The 21,535-nt window shown below is 41.4% G+C and overlaps 1 protein-coding gene across 1 annotated transcript in view; it reads right to left on the bottom strand.

The window, feature by feature from the left end:
* Positions 1-6,800: 6,800 nt before the first annotated feature.
* LOC136863313 (zinc finger protein pita) overlaps positions 6,801-21,535 on the bottom strand; it is a 95,609-nt gene continuing 80,874 nt past the window's right edge. Inside the window, exon 3 of the mRNA XM_067139701.2 lies at positions 6,801-7,104. Coding sequence (XP_066995802.1) covers positions 7,009-7,104 — 96 coding nt within the window. The 3' untranslated portion in view covers positions 6,801-7,008. The remainder of the gene's footprint in view (positions 7,105-21,535) is intronic.

Here is a 21,535-nt window from a genome sequence, read left to right on the forward strand (position 1 = left end):
TACAAACTGATATAACAGAAGTTAATTCATTTACGAATTTTTTAGTCACACAGTGATACTTTGGAAATACGATAAATATTGTAACGTGACCAAGAACGGAATTTTCCAACAACCCTGAGTAAAAAAGAGCCTTACAAATTGATAACAGTTTTTTTCCTCTTGGAAACAAACAGTTCTGAAATATATAAACAATGTATAAAACATCCCATTGCATATTGTGTTAAAATTTGAATTCTATCAAATAACTTGTTTTCGGAGACACAGAGGTGCCGGAATGTTGTCCAGCAAGAGTTCTTTAACGTGTCGACCTTCCAATACCACCCCCCTGAGCCAGGATCGAACCTGCCAAGGGGCAGAAGGCCTGCGTTCCCGAGCCGTTGTGAGAGTCTCTTTGTCTTTACAAAGACGGATTTGAAGTCGCTCACTGCATTAGCTTTACTACACCTTGATTCAATCTCACTTACTATATTACCATCCTGGGAAAACACACAACCTAAATACTTGAAATTATCGACCTGTTCTAGTTTAAAGTGTTTTATATAGTCTAATAAAATAATTGGAATAATTTGTGGAATGTAAAAGTAATTTGAGTGTAATGAATTTAAGACGTAATTCACGAAGGCCATAATTACTCGATCCGCCGGCCACCGACCCTCAAAAACTGGCGCCCATTTGTAAATCGGCGCCTGCCTACCGTAACATATTGTCTGATGCTAGACAGTTTCTTTCATTTTCCCAAAAATGACAGATTTGGCGCTTGACTTGTTTCTGAAATAATCGATTCAATTAAAGTACAGCATTTGCTTGTTGTAAAAATGGGAAACCACGGAAAAATCATCTTCAGGGCTGCCGACAGTGGGGTTCGAACCTGCTATCTCCCGAATACTGGATACTGGCCGCACCTTAGCGACTGCAGCTATCGAGCTCGGGTTTTAAGTATCTAGAACCGCCACTGCCCATATTGTAATAGGATACAACTGAAAGAGGAACAACATATATTTATAGCAATTTATTCTTATTCTACTAAACCTTAAAATAGTTTTATAAATGTATACACACAGAGATAATACAGAAACATTAGTAGCAACTACTATTCAGTATGCGGATTCTCAACCATTACTACATCTCTTTCTGTAACATTACGCCATTTAGCCATTCTTTTAGTGAGATATGTTGTAGCTTATTCGAACTGACGATTCACCTCCGACCTACAATTACCAATAAAAATAAGTTAATTGTCTTAGTTTGAATAGTAAACATCATTGCGTCACTAATATAACAAAGACAATTCAATAAAGTCGGATAACACCTACCTCGGATAAGGCAGCTGTTCTAAGTTCATTCGCAATTTCATGGTGTTCTTCACCAACATATTTGTCATATTCTTCGGCGTGTTTTAAAGAATAATGTCGATGAATGTTAATTTTTTTGCTAGTGGTTTTACGTCGCACCGACACAGATATGTCTTATGGCGATGATGGGATAGGAAAGGCCTATGAGTTGGAAGGAAGCGGCCGCGGCCTTAATTAAGGTACAGCCCCAGCATTTGCCTGGTGTGAAAATGGGAAACCACGTAAAACCATCTTCAGGGCTGACGACAGTGGGATTCGAACCCACTATCTCCGGGATGCAAGCTCACAGCCGCGCGCCTCTAACCGCACGGCCAGCTCGCCCAGTGTTAACATTTTTAATAAAGTTTAATGTCTTATTACAAATCAAGCATTTTCCCATTCCATTGCACTCGGTAAAAAGACACGGCATAATAAAACACGAAAAAATATAACGTGCTATTGAAAGGTCATACCACAACTAGCGAGTAACAAAGTATTGTCAGCGTGTCCACTGCCGCTTGTTATGAAGCAAGGGTGAGGAAGCGACTGATAGCAGCTGAAGATTTCGCTCACCACATTCCTGCGTGGGTAAGAGCTAATCTGTCATCATCCCTCTTCAAGGACAAGGCGCTGCGGCATCTGACGGAAACTGGCTGAACTACCAGCACTAGAATTCGGCCGACACTCGTAAGTCAATAAGCAGAGCTTTATTAAAATCACGATTAAATATATAAAGAATCCCTAATTTTGAAGTTTGTTAAAGTAGCCCCTTAGAGAAAAATATAAACTTCGCTACGGTATAGTTTGCTTCCAATTTGAACACCATCTTGACTTAAAACAAGCTTAGGAAAACCGCGGTTCAGAGCTCAATTTCATATGGAGATTCGTTATTTTAATTACCATTTTATAACTATATTTGCATTTCTTTTTGAAATATTTTTGCACTAATGAAAAGTGTATCACAGACTACCGTGCGCTATAAAAACAAAATAATTTTACCTTGTTCCGTTTCCTTATAAGAACTCTTACAAACTTTTGACCCATGTTACAACAACTACTGAGCTGGTGGCCGGCCGTTCCAGCTCCGGCCGCCTCTTAATGGGTTGTGAAGCGTACGAGTAGAACAAAGCTGTTGCAAGGTCTTGCTGTTCAGCAAAATTTAAGGTTATGGTTAATGGCTGCATGCGGAGTAGATTTGAACACTGCCTTTGGGGTGCCCCACTGTAAGTACACATGTTTATGAAGCAAAATATAACAAAACTCCTACCGATTAGTTTGAATTTATTTTAGGACTGAGGAAAATGATGGTTCGTACGTACATTAAGAAGAGAAACAAACCGGATGTCCCGGAGGAGGTTGTAGGGGAGGCTGTAAGAGCTGTCATGGAGAGAAGTCTTTCGTTGAGGGAGGCTGCTTCAAAATATGAAATGACTCACACTGCATTGTACTACAGAGTTAAAAAGGAGAAAAATGACCTAAACAAATCTCGTGTGTTTTCTTCGCGGTATGCAAGTCGGCAAGTGTTGAGTGAATGTCAAGAGCTAATGCTACAAGATTACATTGTTAAGTGCTCTAAAATTAGTTAGGGAATGACTTACATGCAAATCCGTCAGTTCGCGTACGATTATGCTAAGAAATCAGGCTGTAAATATCCAACTACCTGGGATGAAAACAACATTGCAGGAATTGACTGGGTACAGGGATTTATGAAGCGACATAAGACACTTGCTCTTCGTAAGCCTGAAAATACAAGTCTCGCTAGAGCCAGTGCGTTCAACAAACCAAATGTAATGGAATTTTATGACAATTATCAGCATGCACTTAAATTTGTGCCGATCAGTGCAGACAGAGTCTTCAATCTCGATGAAACGGGGGTATCTACAGTTGTAGTTTCCGAATGTTCTTGCACAGGTGGGGGTAAAGCAGGTTGGGCAAGTAGTTTCTGGAAAGCGTGGGACAATGGTAACAGTTTGTATGATAATCAATGCTGTTGGTAATAGTTTACCACCTATTTTTGTCTTTCCAAGGGCGAGACTTGCGGACTCACTGGTGTTTGGTGCACCACCTGGAAGCCTGGACGTAGTCAATGGTGCCAGAAGTAGCTGGATGATGGGACCTTTGTTTTTAATGGTACTGAAGCATGTCAAGAAAATGACTAGGTGTTTGAAGGAATACCCTATCATTTTGTTAATGGGTAAGCATGAGTCCCATTGCACTCTACATTCTCTTCTGTATGCCCGAGACCAGGGTATCGTTTTGGTCACTTTCTCCCCACACTGCACACACCGGCTGCAGCCACGAGATGTAGGAGTCATAGGACCATTCAAAGGAAAGCTACGAATCGCACAGCACGACTGGATGACTGCTAACCTGGTAAAACTATAATAATTCATAACTTAGCAGCATTAATGAATGTTGCCTTTCAAGCTTCCTTCACTGTGAAGAACATAACTGCTGCTTTTTCTAAGACAGGAATATGGCCTTTTTCTAGGCTTGTTTTCAGTGATGAGGATTTCGAGCCATCATGCGTTACCAGTTAAGATGTCACTGTTTCAGACAACTCTCTCCCTTCTGCTACCAAGTCTGGAACACCTAGGCCTACTGGAAAACTTTGCGAGGAAACTCAAAGACCACAAATGGAGAACCTTTCACCAGAAGATGTTCGACCCATTCCGAAAGCTGGACCTAGTTGCGAAAAAAGGCAAAGAAAGAAAGAAAGAAAGAAAGAAAGAAAAAGCGCCAAATTCCACATTTTAACAGCTACCCCAGTTAAAGACTGCATTGAGGAGAAAACTGTAGCAAGGGCTCTCTAAAGAACAAATATGGCAGGAGGCTAAAAAATCAAAGCAAATCTCGAGGAAGTCAGAAGAATTCTAAGAAACAACTGACTTTTTCATCTTCCAGTGAAAGTGATGAGGATATTTCAGTTCACGATGAATCAGATTCTGAGACCTTTGAAGAAATTGTGGGGTCTCCTGAGAAGTCAGACAATGATAAAATATTAACAGGCGACTTTCGGTTAATTTGATACGCTACAAAGAAAAACAAGGTGTTGTTTGTAGGTCAAGTAATCGAAATATCCAACAGTTTTGCATATGAGATAAAATTCATGCACAGGTACGGGGAAACATGGACGTTTCTATTTCCGGAAATAGATATCAGTGAAGTTGAAACAGATGATGTTGTCAAACTTCCACCGCCATACACTTCAGGTGGAACTGCACTCAGAGCAGCATTGAAAACTTTCGGTGTCAACTTCAACTTTTGCAAGGACAAAGTTATGTAATCAATTGAAAAGTGTCCTCCAAACAACATAAATCTTACACACTTAATCTATTTTGAACCGACTTATGTATGTTCATAAGTGCCCCATGTGTAGTTCAAAGGTACCCCAGGGGTGGGGTAGTTATGAACATGTTACATCCTTACCGTTTTCTATTAATAGGATGCATCAAAGCCTTAATTTTGTGGTTCATTCGATTTGAAACTATGTAGAATGCGTTACTTTTTCAATATGGTTGTGATTTCGTTGAATAAAATATTTTGGGTAGTAAGAAAAAAATTTTCTCAAAAACTATTCAAATGTGCCCCCTTCTCCCCTACATCTTTTCAATTTTTACGTTCAAATTTAGCTAATCCCCCATTTTTCTCTCTTCTTTTTTACATCTATTTGTCTCAATTCGATACTTATTGACAAACAACAACAAAATATCACTTGGGTACATGTGATCCATTGATAATATTTATGATGTCCTCCAGCTAATGATCAACCGTGTTGTTTTCAACTTACATCAACTAAGCATGCGTAATGGATAAACAATGCACAGCGTGTAATTCTTGACGTAACATCTCTAATGGATGATTCATCAAATGCAAACCAAAAGCACAGATTGTGAAACAAAATTTTATCTTGCATGTTTTTATAATAGTGTATATTGATTGAATGAAAATCACAACCCCAGACTAAGGAGACTTTATGCTGCATGTTCCCCTTTATATTTGTATAGACTTGGTTTTTAATACTTGTCTTCATGTCTTGTCAATTTTGTTCACTTTGGCTGAAGATAACCTGTTGAAACTAGTACCATTTGATGTTTTAATGTTTTCATAACTGACGTAATGTAATAAATGAGTATTAAACAGGTGGATCCTTTTTCAATTAGAATTGTAATGGCTTGTCAATATGGATCATCATGAAAATCATAACTTCCGATCATTTGGTGTGTCATCACCGGTAATGTGGAGAAACCAAAGTATTGACGAGAATCTATTTTCTGACCTACATTTCCCAAATAAGATGTAGAAACCATTTTGTCAGATTTGGCTTGCGAGTGGCCGCTTTTTGAGATTTTCTCTCACGTTATTTTTTATTGTGAGTTTACTTCTCAGTGACGCAAGGGAGGTGACTTATCTCTTCTAGCCTATTTGATAACTGTTGTGAGTAAGGCAATTCACATTTGAAGAGTAAGCATTCCCTCCTCTAGTCAGAACAAGGTTCGTATGAATCCACGCGCCCTGCGTGAGAGGTTCTCTCATCACGGGACCAGTGGTGGTGGTGTTATGGTGAAGTCATGACGTAAACTTTCTCCCGTTATAGGAGTTCATATTTGACTTAAGTCATAAATGGGATTTCGAAAATGAAGAGTCGAGGAACAATGCTGGTTAAATTAGTGCTGTTACAAAATTCAGGTAACTCCAAATGTTAGAGAGAAGACCTACTGTACTTTATTCTTGCACTTCTATTTTGACTGTCAGAAAGTTCTGTATCTTCAAACCAATCCTCTTGTGAATATTAATAACAATGTTATTGGTTTTACGCCCCACTAACTACATTTTACGGTTTACAGAGACACCGAGGTGCTGTAATTTTGTCCCGCAGCAGTTCTATTTTGTGCCTGTAAATCTACCAACATGGGCCTGACATATGTGAGCACCTTCAAATATCACTGGATTGAGCCAGGATCGAACCTGCCAATCTGGGCTCAGAAAGCAAGCGCCTTAATCGTCTGAGCCATTAAGCCCGCCACTCTTGTGAATATTACATATTGACATGTGACTGAACTAATGACTAATTTCCATTAAGTAGTAATTTGTTTCTGTAATATAAAGCTAATCATTTCATTTTTTAACTAAAATATACAAGAAAGACTTTATGTTTCATTTCAGTAATTCATTTCAATCTTAACAATATCATGTTTATTTTAAATTGCTTTTAATGTGAGAGAAAATCTCACATTCGTGTTACAATTCAGCTATCGACCACTCGCAAGGTTAAGAGGCTAATAGTGAATGGGTTAAGTGGGGATTTTCCCCCAAAATTTTAAGGGAAAAATGAGAGTGCATCCATTATGCGAATAAATATGATACCTATTTGCCTGAATGTCTGGCTTAACTGTAATAAAAATGAACAGATTTAAAAAAGTGCTGTCATGGAATTTAAATTGTCCCTGGAGATGAATATATATTAGGTCCAAGTATAAAATATGATATAGTGGTAGCACGTACACTGAACTATGGAAATAATCATGGAAGATTTAGAATACATTGAGTGAACCAAACACTTCACAACACATAGATCATATCCATGTCTTGAACACATACATAGCAAACTTTTAGAATTTTTGATTTTTTTGAAGTACGCTAAATAAATTTAAATCTGTCGATTATTACAAATTCACTATACCATAATGTCCACAGAGCCGGAATCTTGAGTTATATCAACAGTTCCATCACCCACTTCAACGTCACAGACTTCTTGTTTTATAGTGACTTCCTGCAAGAAAAAAAACCATTATTCTTTATTTAGTTATAAGCTATCTTATACACCAAAACAGTACAAACAGTACAGCTCTCACAAGGCATGGCACACTACTATGTAGCAATTCCAGATTACAAATGGCAAGTAAGATCTAGAATTCAATGATAGTATTCCTCACATTTGAATGCTACCAGCCATTTTGTTTAAAGCTGGTAAACCTTAAAATAAGTAATTCCTCAAGCCATTGAGGTGAATAATTCAAAACTTTTCATACTGCCAAGGATAATAATACATCCTTCTATAGAAGTGATGGAGTTTTATCCCACAATGCTGGCATATCAGAGTACCTTCAGATACGAAGGTAATCCCAAAAATCAGGCCTCCTATTTTTTATAAATACATAGACCTGTTTGTTTCTACAATGGTTTACATCATTTTACAGCTCGAACATTAGGTATTTTTCTATATAATCACCATTTTGGTCGATGCATTTTTGTAGACACACTGACAGTTTTTGTATGCTCATGTCATACCAGCTCGCCACCATGCTGTTCAGGAAGTTGTGAGCGGCGCTTCAGGAAACATCAGGAACCAAAGTGCAAAGATCATTCAGGGTGATCCGCCAATATTTTATGGCCGATCCGAAGACAAGACTGCTTCTCTCTGAGGAACCTGAACGGAAATCTTCCATACCTTTGTACTTCCTTTAATCGTTCTCAGCTTATTTGAAGGAGGAGTGGCCTGCCACTTCATCTTCCAAAGGGACATAACCAAATGTCTCAGATATAAACGAATATCACTGGCTGGAACCTCGTAAGGCAATGGGGGCAGTATGACTGCCTCCTTGGTAGCCTTATCAGCTAACTAGTTTCCCGCTACACCTACATAGCTTGGGAGCGACGAGAACATAATTCTGGTGCTAGTACTACAGCACCTGGAGAGCAGGTCCTGGATCTGAAGCACCAAAGGGTGCCACAGGAAACATACATCAATAGATTTTAACAAGCTCAAGCAGAAAATGCCGACATTCATTGGACAGCACGTACCGCAGAGCTTCAAGGATAGCATAGAGTTCTGCTGTAAACACACTACAAGTTTCTGGTAGAGGAAAAAGAAACCTCTTATTATTGACAACAAACACACAGACTCCTTTCGCATCTGCCCTCAAAACATCCGTCTAAACAACTACCGAATCTGGATACTGGCCAAAATTGGATAGGAAGAGCCTTCGATAAACAGAGGGTCAGTGACCAATTTTGGGCTGGTGTGCAGATCTAGTTATTTCAGGTCGTGTTAACCACGGAGGTAACTTACTTGGTCCTCTGACAAACCAAGGAACTGAAAGTATCTCAAACAATCTGTGACTACTATTCAAGCGTACACCAAATGGCTGCATTGCTCGTGGTTAAGCAGTGCACAGCTAATGGTTTCTGTTGTGGAATGCGCAGTGATAGCTTGGGTAAAGTGGTATCTGTTGCAAATTCACAGCACAGGACAATAGCATTTGTTGGCGGCTCAGGTGTAGAGGTGGCACACCACATTCAGTGAGCAGGCTAACAATGGGGCTTGTACGAACTGCTCCCGCTGCCAACCTCACTCCACTGCAGTGGATGCTATTCAGTTCCACAAGAACGCTTTGCCTTGCTGATCCACATGCTGCACTGCCGTATTCTAATCTGGATAAAATATGTGGCCTATGAAATCGTAGGAGCACCATACGCTCTACCGCTAAGAAACTTCAAATTATTCAGTACCTTGGCACATTCCACTTTTAACTGACGCATGTGCAGTTTCTCACAATAATTTACTATTGAAACTGAGACCAAGAAATCAGTATGTGTAAACTACAGGAAGAGCGACCTCCCACTAAATATCTCTCAGGATGGGGAGAAGAGTGCACTTCTGGCAGAAGTGAACAACAGAGGTTTTTACAGTTGGAAACTGAAAGCCATGTTCTAAGGCCCACTTTTCCACTCTCCTAATACCTTGTTGTAATTGGCATTCTGCGAATGCCATACTTTGTGAGCTATAATGCAGAGCAAAATCATCCACATAGTGATAGTATTACTACTGAACCAGCAGCAGCAACAATAACGCTTATGGCAATCGTGAACAAAGTGACACTGAGAAGTGATTCGTGTTATACTCCATTTAACCGAACATGATATTGCAAATGTGCCCCCCTCCACTTGGATACGGAATAGATGGAGGGACAAAGAATAAAATCCGGCAAGTTGCCTCAGAATTTCCATTTATGCACAACTGAAAGGATGCCATATCGCCGTGTGGTGTCATAAGCCTTTTCAAAATTGAAGAAAACAGCCATCAAATGCTGCTTTGGGAGAAACGTGCCCTGGATAGAATTCTCCGGGCGTACCAATTGGTCAGTTATGGAGCGAGCAGCTCGTAAACCTCATTGGTACTTGGACAAAAGTATTCTTTTCTATAAACATCACATAAGTTGGCAATTAACCATCCTCTCAAATAGTTTGCACAGACATTTAGTGAGACAAATGGGTCTGTAACTTTCTGCATACTTAGGATCCTAGTCGGGCTCGAGGATGTGATGTAATCTCCCCCTCTATCGAGATTCAGCTGAACGCTCCAAGAGGATATAATGAGCTATCTTCATGGAGATGCTTCAACATCTGGTTACGGACATTATCTGATTCGGGAGCTGTGTCTTTACAAAGTACCAAGGCGCTGCGGAGTTCCCACTCTGTAAAGGACACATTATAGTCTTCTGAAGCTTGAGTGGCAAAACTACGATGACTATGTTCGCCTCCCGCTTTGGAGCCAGGAAATCAGGATGGTAATTCACGGAAAGTTACATTTGCAAAACGACTTGCCAGATGGTCGGCAACTGTGGGCGGATCAGTGACGATACTGCCTGCAATGGAAATTCCCAGTACTGAGGATGGCCCTTGTACACCCGAAATGCATCTAAGACGAGTCCACACTTGAGATGATGGTGTTATGTGATGTTATGGACGACACACATCTTTCCCATAAAGCTTTCTTACTCTGCCGAATAACAACTCGCACCTTAACGCAAAGTTTTTCAAAAATTTACCAAGTTGGCCACAGTAGGCTGCCTATGATAGTGTTTATGAGTGCAATGTCTTTCCTTTATAGTTGCTGCAATTTCTTCGTTTCATCACAGAGCGAGTTTTCGCCGAGGAGTCCCAGAAAAAAGTGGAATGGACTCCTGAGCAACAGCAAGAATAACTTGTATGATGTAAGTTATAATGTCATCTACGCTCAAGTTATTTGCATCGTTAAAGACAGCTAGTGATGTGAACTTTGGCCAATCACCACGTTTAAGAATCCATCGGTGAGGAGCCTCGACGGATTTCTGTTTCAACAAAGTAAGAATAATGGAGAAATGGTCACTGACACAGAGGTCATCATGTACATCCCAATAAAGCAGAGGAACGAGCGCATGGCTCCATAGACTCTTGTCAATGCAGGAGAAGGTACTGTGTGCTACGCTGAAATGTGTTGGTTCCCCTGTATTCAAAATGCATAAATCCTGCTCTCCTGTTAACTGTCCCAACTCCCTTCCTCTGGGGTAAGGCATTTCAGAGCCCCATAATGGGTGCTGGGCGTTAAAATCACCCAATAAAAGGAAAGGAAGTGGGAGCTGATCTACAAGATCATCATCATCATCATCATCATCATCATCATCACTAATATTAAGGCGCTGGCCAGGTGGGAAATAAACATGGCAAACTGTAGTTACGACAGGCAATGAAACACGTACCGCTACTGCCTCCAGCTGGGTTCTTAATGGAACTGCTTCACTAGATGTCAGAACAAGTGAAAACACTGTCACCAGAAGCCTTCTTGGAATAACCCCGTTCCATCGCATATAGTCCAAAATTTCTCAGAACCGTATGATGACCTGGCTGAGATTAGTTTCCTGAATACAGACTATACTTGCCACGAACTGACCGATTAGCTGGCGCAGCTCAATTAGATGCTTGTCATAACCATTACAATTCCAATGTTACAGTGAAATGATGAGATAATGTACGCCTTGAGCTTTGTGGACATCTTTTGGGTGCGGGGTTTTGTCCTACGAGGGAGTGCGCAGGTTTTCCAGCAGGTGGAGTTGCTGGCGTGGATACATACCCGCCGGATGGAGGGCACGTTTCCCAATTTGCAGGAGGGGTGGGCGCATGGCAAGGGCGTCCCTTTTCACCGCCTTCCTTGCTTAGATGGGCTGGGAGATGAACTCCCAGTCCCAGACGATGATGTCGTCTCCGTTGACTTCGGCACGGCTGTCGCCAACCTCTTGGAGGAAGGATTCCCAGCCGCTACAGGCTTGTTTGTGGTTGAAGGCTGGGTGGTCGCCACATTTGAGTTTTTATTCTTTGCGGCATTGCTCAGAGGAGCAACAGTCACCTTGGCCACAGTGATCTTCTCAGGTGTAAAATTGACAAGAGGGTCCAACATTTCTATACAATATTTCAAGTAAATAATATTAGATCAGTCTTGGGACTAGTTTCAGCCACTTACTGGCCATCTTCAGCCAAATAAAAATTAAACATATTATGTGATAGCTGAAACATAGGCATACCAGACAAAGACAATGTTGCAGGATTAATTATAACATTAAAATACATATAATAACAAAAATGATGGTTATGTTCTTCTTGTCATAATATGATGCCTTTAAGTTGAATTAGGACCTCAGGCAAAGAAGTAAATCTCTATAGTATGTCTAAGAAAACTCTGGAACAAAGTGTGAAACAATACTTCCGCGATCAGAAGAAAATGGACAACGCCACGGGTCGCTCCAAAGCCTCCTCAACTGGATCTGCAGGCACCCCTGCACCGAGTCGGCTCACAAGATCCCGCACAGACTTAACCGAGTCCCAGGATCTTCATGACATGGATAATGCAGCTCCTCCATAACAACCCCCGGAGAACCTCGAGTGGCAGGCGCTGGCCCGTCCGGTGCAGAGCCTGGAGCAGCAACTACAAGATCGGCACCCCAATACCGAGCGGTCCCCGGCCCACAGCCGCCGCTCCGAGGAAACTGATTCGGACGAAGACGACGACAATGACACCATTCCATGGCGGAGCCTAGCACCAGCATCGTACCCAGCCGGCCTCTCCGTCCCGGAACCAACCCGGGCCTTCTGTCTTACTGAGGCCCTGAAACAACTTGTGCCAGCCACCCCGACAAGAACGCACCAGCACGAGACCCAGGGCATATTGTGGGCCCTGTCCAATTGGGCGCACATGGACGCTGCTCAACATCTCTATACCAGGGCATCTATACTATATCTTGCCCTGACTAAAGGATGGAACATGGCGGTTCAGGTTGCCAACGTCACAGGGGATGACCTGATCAACCTGCCGCCAGGGTTCCAATTCCAACCTTCCACCCGGGCAGCCGTGGTCAGCCGCGGCACGGGTCGTCGTGGCGTTCGCGGGGTCCGAGGTGGAGCCAGCGGAGGGACTACTTGAAGCAGACGCCCGGGAATCGCCTGCCACCTGTCGCGTCCCTACATCACCGGACTCATCAGCGTAGATTACGGCTGGCCTAGTGTTGTGCATTATTTTGTTTGTGTGTACATATTCTGCTCTAGTAATGTTTCTGTCTAAATTTCTATCACATTTGTAAACTTATTTTGTAGTACGGTTCCAGCGCCAGTATGGTGCGCCCTCTGTAATATTTGATAATGAATAAAGTTGCACTTGAGGGCCTTCCCGGATGGCACATCCGATGGGGTCTCGGTCGGGATTAGGGAGTACCCATTGCCGAGACACCCACGGATGAGGTCCTTCGGGCGGGTTTCTCGCCTTCACACCCAGCCGCCACGCGGCTGCCGCCAGTGCTGCCGATGCTTTGCATTGCCCAGTACATGCGTCCCAGCCAGCCCTACATAAGGAGGCTGGCTGTGGCGCCCGGCGAGCAGTCTGCTGGTGACCGGGGGCTGATGTAGAACAAGCACTGACTTGCTAGAGGAAACAGACAGGTCATGTTCTTTGCACATCCTTCGGCCCCACATTAGACATTAGATATACTGAACATTTCACTATAGAGATTTACTTCTTTGCCTGAGGTCCTAAGTCAACATAAAGACATCATATTATGACATGAAGATCATAACCATAATTTTTGTCCTTATATGTATTTTAATGTTATAATTATTCCTGCATCATTGCCTTTGTCTGGTATACATATGTTTTAGTTATCACATAATCTGGTCAATTTTTATTTGGCTGAAGATGGCCACGAAGTGGCTGAAACTAGTCCCAAGACTGATGTAATATTATTTACTTGATATATTGTATTGAAATTTATTTCTTATAATTGCACTTTAACATGGAACAAAAATGAAATTTATAGCTTATAAGTTCTCAGGTGTTGTGAAAGTAAACTACTATCCTGGTAGACTATGTACTATCATGCTGAAGTCTAGTGCCTTGGCAGGTGTATTCATAAAATTGAACTTATGGTGTGCTTCCTGGAAGGAAAAATCATGCTTGTTGTTTAAAGGGGCCCAACATCTAGGTCATCAGCCCAGGAAAAATCATTCAGGGTCATGATTTCCTGGATCTTCTTCTCACTGAGATATACCAGACAGTTCCTACCTGGACAAAGAAGACCAGGGCAGTTAGTGCACCTGTAATGTGGTGTGCACTCTTCCGCGCCATGAACTCCTCTTCCACACGTACCACACACAGACTGATTCGAACAACTAGATACCATGTGTCCGAATCTTTGGCACTGATAGTACCGCATGGGAGGAGGGATGTATGGCCTCACATCGCAACGATAGGTTGCAACCTTGACTTTCTCTGGTAACACTAATAATATGAAGGAGACAATTAAGGCACCTGTGACAATGTCTTCATTATTAATTTTGCGTATAATGCACCAGACGTGTATCACGCCATGGTGCTTCATATACTCAATCAAGTCATCATCAATGTTCAAGACGAGATCGCGGTAGAAGATAACACCACAAAACAGATTCAAGGATTTGTATTCTTCCATTTTGACTGAAATTTCGCAGGAGTGGTAGCACTCGAGCAACTGATCAGCTCGAACTGCTGGGCACGTCTTTAAAAGCAAACTACCGTTGCATATTTCCTTGAGGTTCACCGTAAACACCTTCAATTTGTCTACTAAAAAAGATGGATTTAACCACCTTAAAATCATGCCGATCGGTTCTGATAGCAACCAGGAACTTAGGGAAGCTGGATCCCATACTTTCATGCTGTGATTTTCCCCCACAGGGTTAACCCTCTAAGAGAATCGAAAGTTATAGACTTGGTGGCGGACCACCCTGGGCAGACTGAAGATGTTTGTTTCCAACCATGCCTGGAAACATTCTACCCAAATGCCACTCACTCTGATCAGGGGCCTCTGTAGTCAAACCAAGCTGCCACCTGGTCATAGCAGATTTGCCCTGGGTCCGATATAATTAACAACTTTCAATTATTAAGATTTATTGTTGATGAAATTAATTAACGTAACTTTTGCATTAATATACGTTCTGTTACTAGAACCAGATACAGAATCAGACTCATTTTGAGCGGTATTAATTTTAATATTTCGGAGATATGTTTCAACACAGTCATTTTCCTTATAATGCCGGGCTGAGTGGCTCGGGCGGTTACAGTAGTGGCCTTTTGACCCCAACTTGGCAGGTTAAATCCTGGTCTGGTGGTATTTGAAGGTGCTCAAATACATCAGCCTCGTGTCTGTAGATTTAATGGCACGTGAAAGAAATCCTGCAGGACTAAATTCCGGTACCTAGGCATCTCCGAAAACCGTAAAGTTGTTAGTGCGACGTAAAAACCAATAATATTATTACTTCCTTATATTCTTGGTAATTGTGCAATATTTGTGCTATGCGAGCTCCATTTACAGTGAATTTATTGCAAGGTGAATGGCCATCTGTGTATGGCCGCAAACAGTCTGCTCATCCATTTGCCGTTCATCCTTCAATATATCTGTAATTTCCATACAACAATTAATTTCTGGAATCTACTCCGCCAACCATCGACTGTGTTATTTGTTCACTGTTCATCTCTAATAACTGCAGTGTTGATGTTCCACGCTTCAGGTACGTGGTTGCACTCTCCTTTGCCCTCATGCAATTGTGCCCCTTACATACTGTACACTTTCTCAGCATATCTCAAAATGTTCAATGTTGTGAAACTAACATTCTGTTTTGTGATCTATGACTGAATAATGTAATTAGAAATTGAGCATTGCTTGCACCAACGAGGAATTTCAAATCCTACAAGATATCCAGGATTAGGAGGCCTGTTTTAATTTTGTGCACTGTTGACTTGTTTCCTCATTGCATTTCTATCGGGGAGCATCTTCCAAACCTCTTCTTTTTGTACAGTATGTACAGTCATGTGTAATAATTGTGTGCGTTGTTCATTAGGATGTTCCTCGACTCTACTCTTCACACTTTACAGACCTCAACTTCCCCGCCTGCTAGGTGTTGATTACTGCTTCCATCAGCCACTACTGTCTTCAGTTCTTATCTCCAATACCGCCTGGCGGCATTATGATTCACTGAGTGATGATGCTAGGGAAATGAATTAAATAATTTTTGTCATGTTATGAAAAGAAGACAAGACTATACATTTTAAAACAGAGACAGAGATGTTTGGAAATATGCAGTGCGACAAATATGACTTTACTGAAGCCATTTCAGTAACATTATTGGACATCCATACACTAGGGATCTAATGTATCACAGGACGAAATGTTTATGGGCAAAGCTGGTAAAACTAAATGTTCCATTTGAGGAAATGTCCCATTGGCCAAAATGTACTACTGGACTAAGTGCATCATGGATGAAGTTGACCAGACGTAAGGTCCTGACACCAAAAATTGTGACTGTCCTAGTAAAATTGAGTCTGTAAATGTTTCAACATCTGTTAAGGGCTGCTTTAGTGAATTTCAGATTCCTTGATCTGTATAGTCACATTTCAGTTTTCACTAATGGTGATCTGTGTGAATCTGAACATGATTGTTATGTTCTATCTTCTGGTAAAAAGTACAGCGAGATCCTCGGTCAAGTTGTTGTGTCTGGGAGAATGGATGATGCAATAGCCGCCTGACCCATGCAGCTAACCCAGTCTGCGATAAGCTTCTGTACAGCGTGATTGCTTCTTATACACCAGTAACGGATCAATTTAGCGTGCTTCATTGCTTCTGAATTAAGAACTGAATAGCAAATTTTCACATGCTGTATATTTTGAAGCACGAATCCGCTGGGAGAGGGAGAAAAAATTTCCACAAACTATTTCCTGAAGTGTGAGTGCCAACGTGTTACGGAATTAAGAAAACTGTGAATAAATTCAAAACTATGGTTTCAGTGATAAACAAAAATGAGTTAAACAACCGACTGTCTTAACTTATTTATAACTGTTAAGGTCTTCAGTCTGCTAAAACTAACTGAGTAATAAATTTATGAACTACCTGAAAGAGAAAACATATGGTAACAGTATTATACCTCACAAAGAAACAACTTGAAAGTTTTATTTTCCCAAGTATAACTCTGTTACCGTATGTTTTCTTAGTTTATAAATTTATTACTCAAAGTTTGTTTCAGCAGACTGAAGAACCTAACAGTTAAAAATTAACTGAGTCGAAACTGAGAAGAGATGGCTTCAGATATTACAAAAACACAACTGGCGAAAAAGTTCAGTATATTTGTGAAAGACACGAGTGATACCCCCAAAATCTTTAATAAAACTTGCTCAGCAACGTGAGATTTCATATTCTCCTGCTCGGCGGTCGGCAAGAAAACTGAAATTTAAGCCTCACAAATACAGAAGTGCAAAGTTTAAGCCCATGATATCCAGCCATGTATGTATGTTTAGTCATCAGCCCGAAGGCTGGTTGGATCCTCAACAGCTCCGCCATCAGCTGTCATAGATGGCCTAGGCATCACTGAAGAGGCGTACTAGGGAAATGAGGAGTGAGGTAGTTTCTCGTTGCTTTCCTCACTGAACCAGAAGTTGCTATTACATATCAGTCTGCCAAGCCCACTGAAATGCATGCACCAACCGACCCTATGAGCAATATCTTCACACCATTCATAGCAAGGACTGGCTGCAGAAGAAATGGCATTACTAGCATCACTCATACCTCAGTCACTTTCATTTTGTCAAAGCTAAGGATAAAGCTGAGACAGATCAATGAAAGTAACAAAATTGCTCTAGCCTATACCAGAAGACATAGTGCACTGTAAACACTATGTCCTGCCAGCAAAGGCAAATCCAGCCATAAGAAAACATCATTGCAAGTGGTTTCTTCAGTCTTATCAAAAGTGGTGAATTAAATGCTGATTTAGTGCTGTTTTCTGACGAGGTGGTGTTTTATTTGCATGGATCTGTAAATTTGCAAATAAACCAGTATAGGTCATGTGAGAATCCAAGGATAATTCAAGAAACTCCATTTCATGACCTTAAAATAGTAATTTGGTGTGCTATTGGTGGTAAAAGAATTGTAGGGCTACATTTTTAACGACATCATTAATTCTGACCAAAACACAGAATTAATAATACTGAAGTTTTTTCCTCAACTGACTGAAGAGGAAAGTTTTTTTTCTTATACACAGTTCAAAAAATTTAGGGCAACATGTTTTTGAACGTATACCATGATCCACAAAACATTACCTCACACCCAGGTATCATCATCATCAGTGCCCCACTCCAGTCGCCCGGGTGTGGTTAACAAGCCTCCTCCACTCCTTTCTGTCCTTCCACTTTCCCTGCTCCATTACTTACGCCACATCCTATCCAGCTTCTCTAATGTCCTTCCAAATCTGATCCATCCACCTTCTCGGTCTTCCAACTGGTCTCTTTCCCTTAACATCTCTTTCCAATTCCCTTCTTGCTACCCATTCCTTTCCCATTCTTTTTACATGTCCGAACCATCTCAGCCTTGCTTTCTGTATGATCTGTACTAATGGTTCTATATTTAGCTATTCTTTGATTTTAATATTTTGAATTCTATCTCTTCCTGTCTTTTTAACAGATATTCTTAAAAATTTCATTTCTACTGCTTAGATCTTACTATATTGTCTCTTATTAGTTACCAGCGTTTCTAGTCCGTATGTTACAATTGGTATAAAATACCAATAATATATAATGTTAATTTCGTTCTCTTGGGTACTTTGTCATCCCATAAAAGCTCTCTGACTTGATGATAAAATATTGTACCTTTAATTAGTCTGTTGGTTTTTTTTTAATAGGGGCTTTATGTCGCACCGACACAGATAGGTCTTATGGCGACGATGGGATAGCAAACGCCTAGGAGTTGGAAGGAAGCGGCCGTGACCTTAATTAAGGTACAGTCCCAGCATTTGCCTGGTGTGAAAATGGGAAACCACGGAAAACCATCTTCAGGGCTACCGACAGTGGGATTCAAACCTACTATCTCCCGGATGCAAGCTCAGAGCCGTGCGCCTCTACGCGCATGGCCAACTCGCCCGGTTAGTCTGTTGTTAATTTCAGGATTGATTTCATTACTTCCATTAATAATGCTACCCAGATATGTAAATTGTTCTATATTCTCTAACCGTTCTCTGTCTATGTTCACTTGGCTTCTCTTTTTCTCTTTTCCACAGTGCATGACTACAGTTTTCTTTTTACTAATTACCATTCCAAACTCCTTCAGATTTTCATTCCAAATGTCCAGTCTCCTTTGTACTTCCTTTCTCCCTTCCCCCAAATCACCAAATCATCTGCAAATACCAAAGCATTCACTTCATCACTACAGATACTCTGTTTTACATGTTTTATGATTTCATCCATCAATATAATAAACAATAATGACAACAGTGCACTTCGTTGCTCGAGACCTTTTTTTGTATAAAATGTTTCAGTCACCACTCCCCACTTCTACACTGCTTTTACTCTCAGGATACAACATTTTTATCTTGTTAATTAATGATTTGGGTACATTCCTTTTCAGTAGGCATTCCCATAAGTTTTCTCTTAACTGTATTATAAGCTTTTTCCAAATACAAAAATACGAAGATGTTTTCCTTGCTCCTTTCCAGATGTTTTTCCATTATCGTTCACACTGTAAATATCAAGTCTATTGTTGATCTATTCGGTCTAAAGCCATATCGTTCTTCCTCTAACTGTTTTTCTATTATATCCCTGTCTGACTTGTTGGCTGAATGGTCAGCGTACTGGCCTTCGGTTCAGAGGGTCCCGGGTTCGATTCCCGGCTGGGACAGGGATTTTAACCTTCATTGGTTAATTCCAATGGCCCGGGAGCTGGGTGTTTGTGCTGTCCCCAACATCCCTGCAACTCACACACCACACATATCACTATCCTCCACCACAATAACACGCAGTTACCAACACATGGCAGATGCCGCCCACCCTCATCGGAGGGTCTGCCTTACAAGGGCTGCACTCGGCTAGGAATAGCCACACAAAATTAATTTTAATTATATCCCTCATTCTTTTGTCTATGACTTTCTCCATTATTTTTAGCCCATGTGTTAATAGAGTTATACCTCTATAATTTTCACATTTCTTTCTATTTCCTTTTTTTGAACAGTGGTACAATGCTTCCTTGTTGCCAATCTTCAGGTATCCTTTCACCCTCCATATGGTATTGAGGGCTCTGTATAGCCACACCCAGGTACATTACCAACTAAATCTTTATTCTTTACCATTGAATATACAAAAGGACACCGATGGATTCATGTTCATTTGCAGAACACAAATAGAAATGTCCAAATAGGGGCAAAAACAAAGTGATAACAGTCCTCCAGGGTGGATTTTTATCACAGTTGGAGAGCTTCAGTATGGGTGTATGGGTACATCATCCACGAACATTTATCACAGCTTGGAACCTACAGTACGTGGCATGCTCCGTATAAGTTGAAGGAGGTCACGGTATGGTATCAGGTCCCATTCTTCAATGAGAGCCTGTTCAAGGTCTTGGAGAGTCTGTGGTGGAACAGGACACCCACGAACACTTCTGTAGCCTATCCAACACATGGTCGATGGGATTCAGGTCAGGACTCACTGCTGGCCATTCCATCTCTTGAATGTCCAGTTCTCGCAAGAAAGCTCCGGTGATGGGCGCTACATGAACGCTGGCATTGTTGTGCATGAGTACGAATTCAGAGCCAACACCGTATGCAGCAACTAACACATGCTGTAGCAGTAACTGCTCGATGTACCCAGCAGATTATCACGAACAACAACAAGATTGATGCCACCCCCCACCATTACAGAACCTTGTCCAAATTGGTCACCTTCCTGGACAGGGCATGTACTGTTCACCACAGCGTCTCCATACACGTTGACGTCCATCACGCTGTGTCAGGGGAAATCTGGACTCATCTGTGAACAAGACAGGTCTCCATTGGCAAAGTTGCCAGTTGACGTAGGTATGGGCAAACAGAAGGCGAGCTGCGCAACGTTGCTGCGTTAAACGGGGCACTCGAACAGGACGTCTGGGTCGTAAGGACACTTCACTTAACCTGTTCCTTACTGTCTGGTCAGAAACCATGACTCCAGTAACCCTCCTCCTGAGGTCTTGTTGCAGTTCTCTGGCAGTTGCTGAAAGACGCCGCAATGCACAGATGGTCAGATTTCGGTCATCCTGTGGGGTTGTCATGCGTCCACGACCTTGTCCAACCCTCCTTGTGAACTGGGCTGTCTCATTCTAGCGATTCCAGAAGCGTTGAATAACTGACGGAGAGACACTGAGATCCACAGCAACACGAAAAACACTCCATCGTTCCTGGATCAAAGTGACGGCCCTTGCAACTTGAACCTCGTTAAGATGTCTCATGGGATGTGCTGGTTTATGTAAAATGTGCTCAAATGACCACACTAGTCTGTGTACCTCACGACGATACACGGACGCACCGCTATTCACTTTGTTTTTAGGGGTCACCTGACAGTTTAATGCATGGCTATGTCTACAGATGGAGTATAACTTCGATTTGACATACCCTGAGTAGCTAAGGTCTCAAGGTATGCTGTATGACCATTGGAACCCCATCTACCAAATTAACGTTCACATACCAGACGTTACAAGACATGTTAACCTAATTTTTTTGAAATGAGTAGTTTGTTATAATGGAAGCAATTTCTTTTCAGTTTTAACTTAGTTAATTTATAACTAAGGATTTTCAGTCTGTCAAAATTACTGCAGGATAAATACAATTAGAAAATATGTGAGAAAAAACCATTTAAGAATATATTATACCTAATAAAGATATCTTATGGTTCCAAAAGCAATTTAAACAAGGAATGATGGCTTTTAAGTTCAGAAGTTGACGTGAGAGCAGTAACGCAGGTTGAGGATAGGAGACATTGTTATGCTGCGGAAGCATTAAGAAACACTGCTTCAACCACATGTTGAACAGTGAAGAGGTACAGGGAGCTCAGTTCATACACTAGGAGACATCGATCAGGT

Source organism: Anabrus simplex, chromosome 2 (assembly GCF_040414725.1).
Source record: "Anabrus simplex isolate iqAnaSimp1 chromosome 2, ASM4041472v1, whole genome shotgun sequence".
Classification (NCBI taxonomy): Eukaryota; Metazoa; Arthropoda; class Insecta; order Orthoptera; family Tettigoniidae; genus Anabrus; species Anabrus simplex.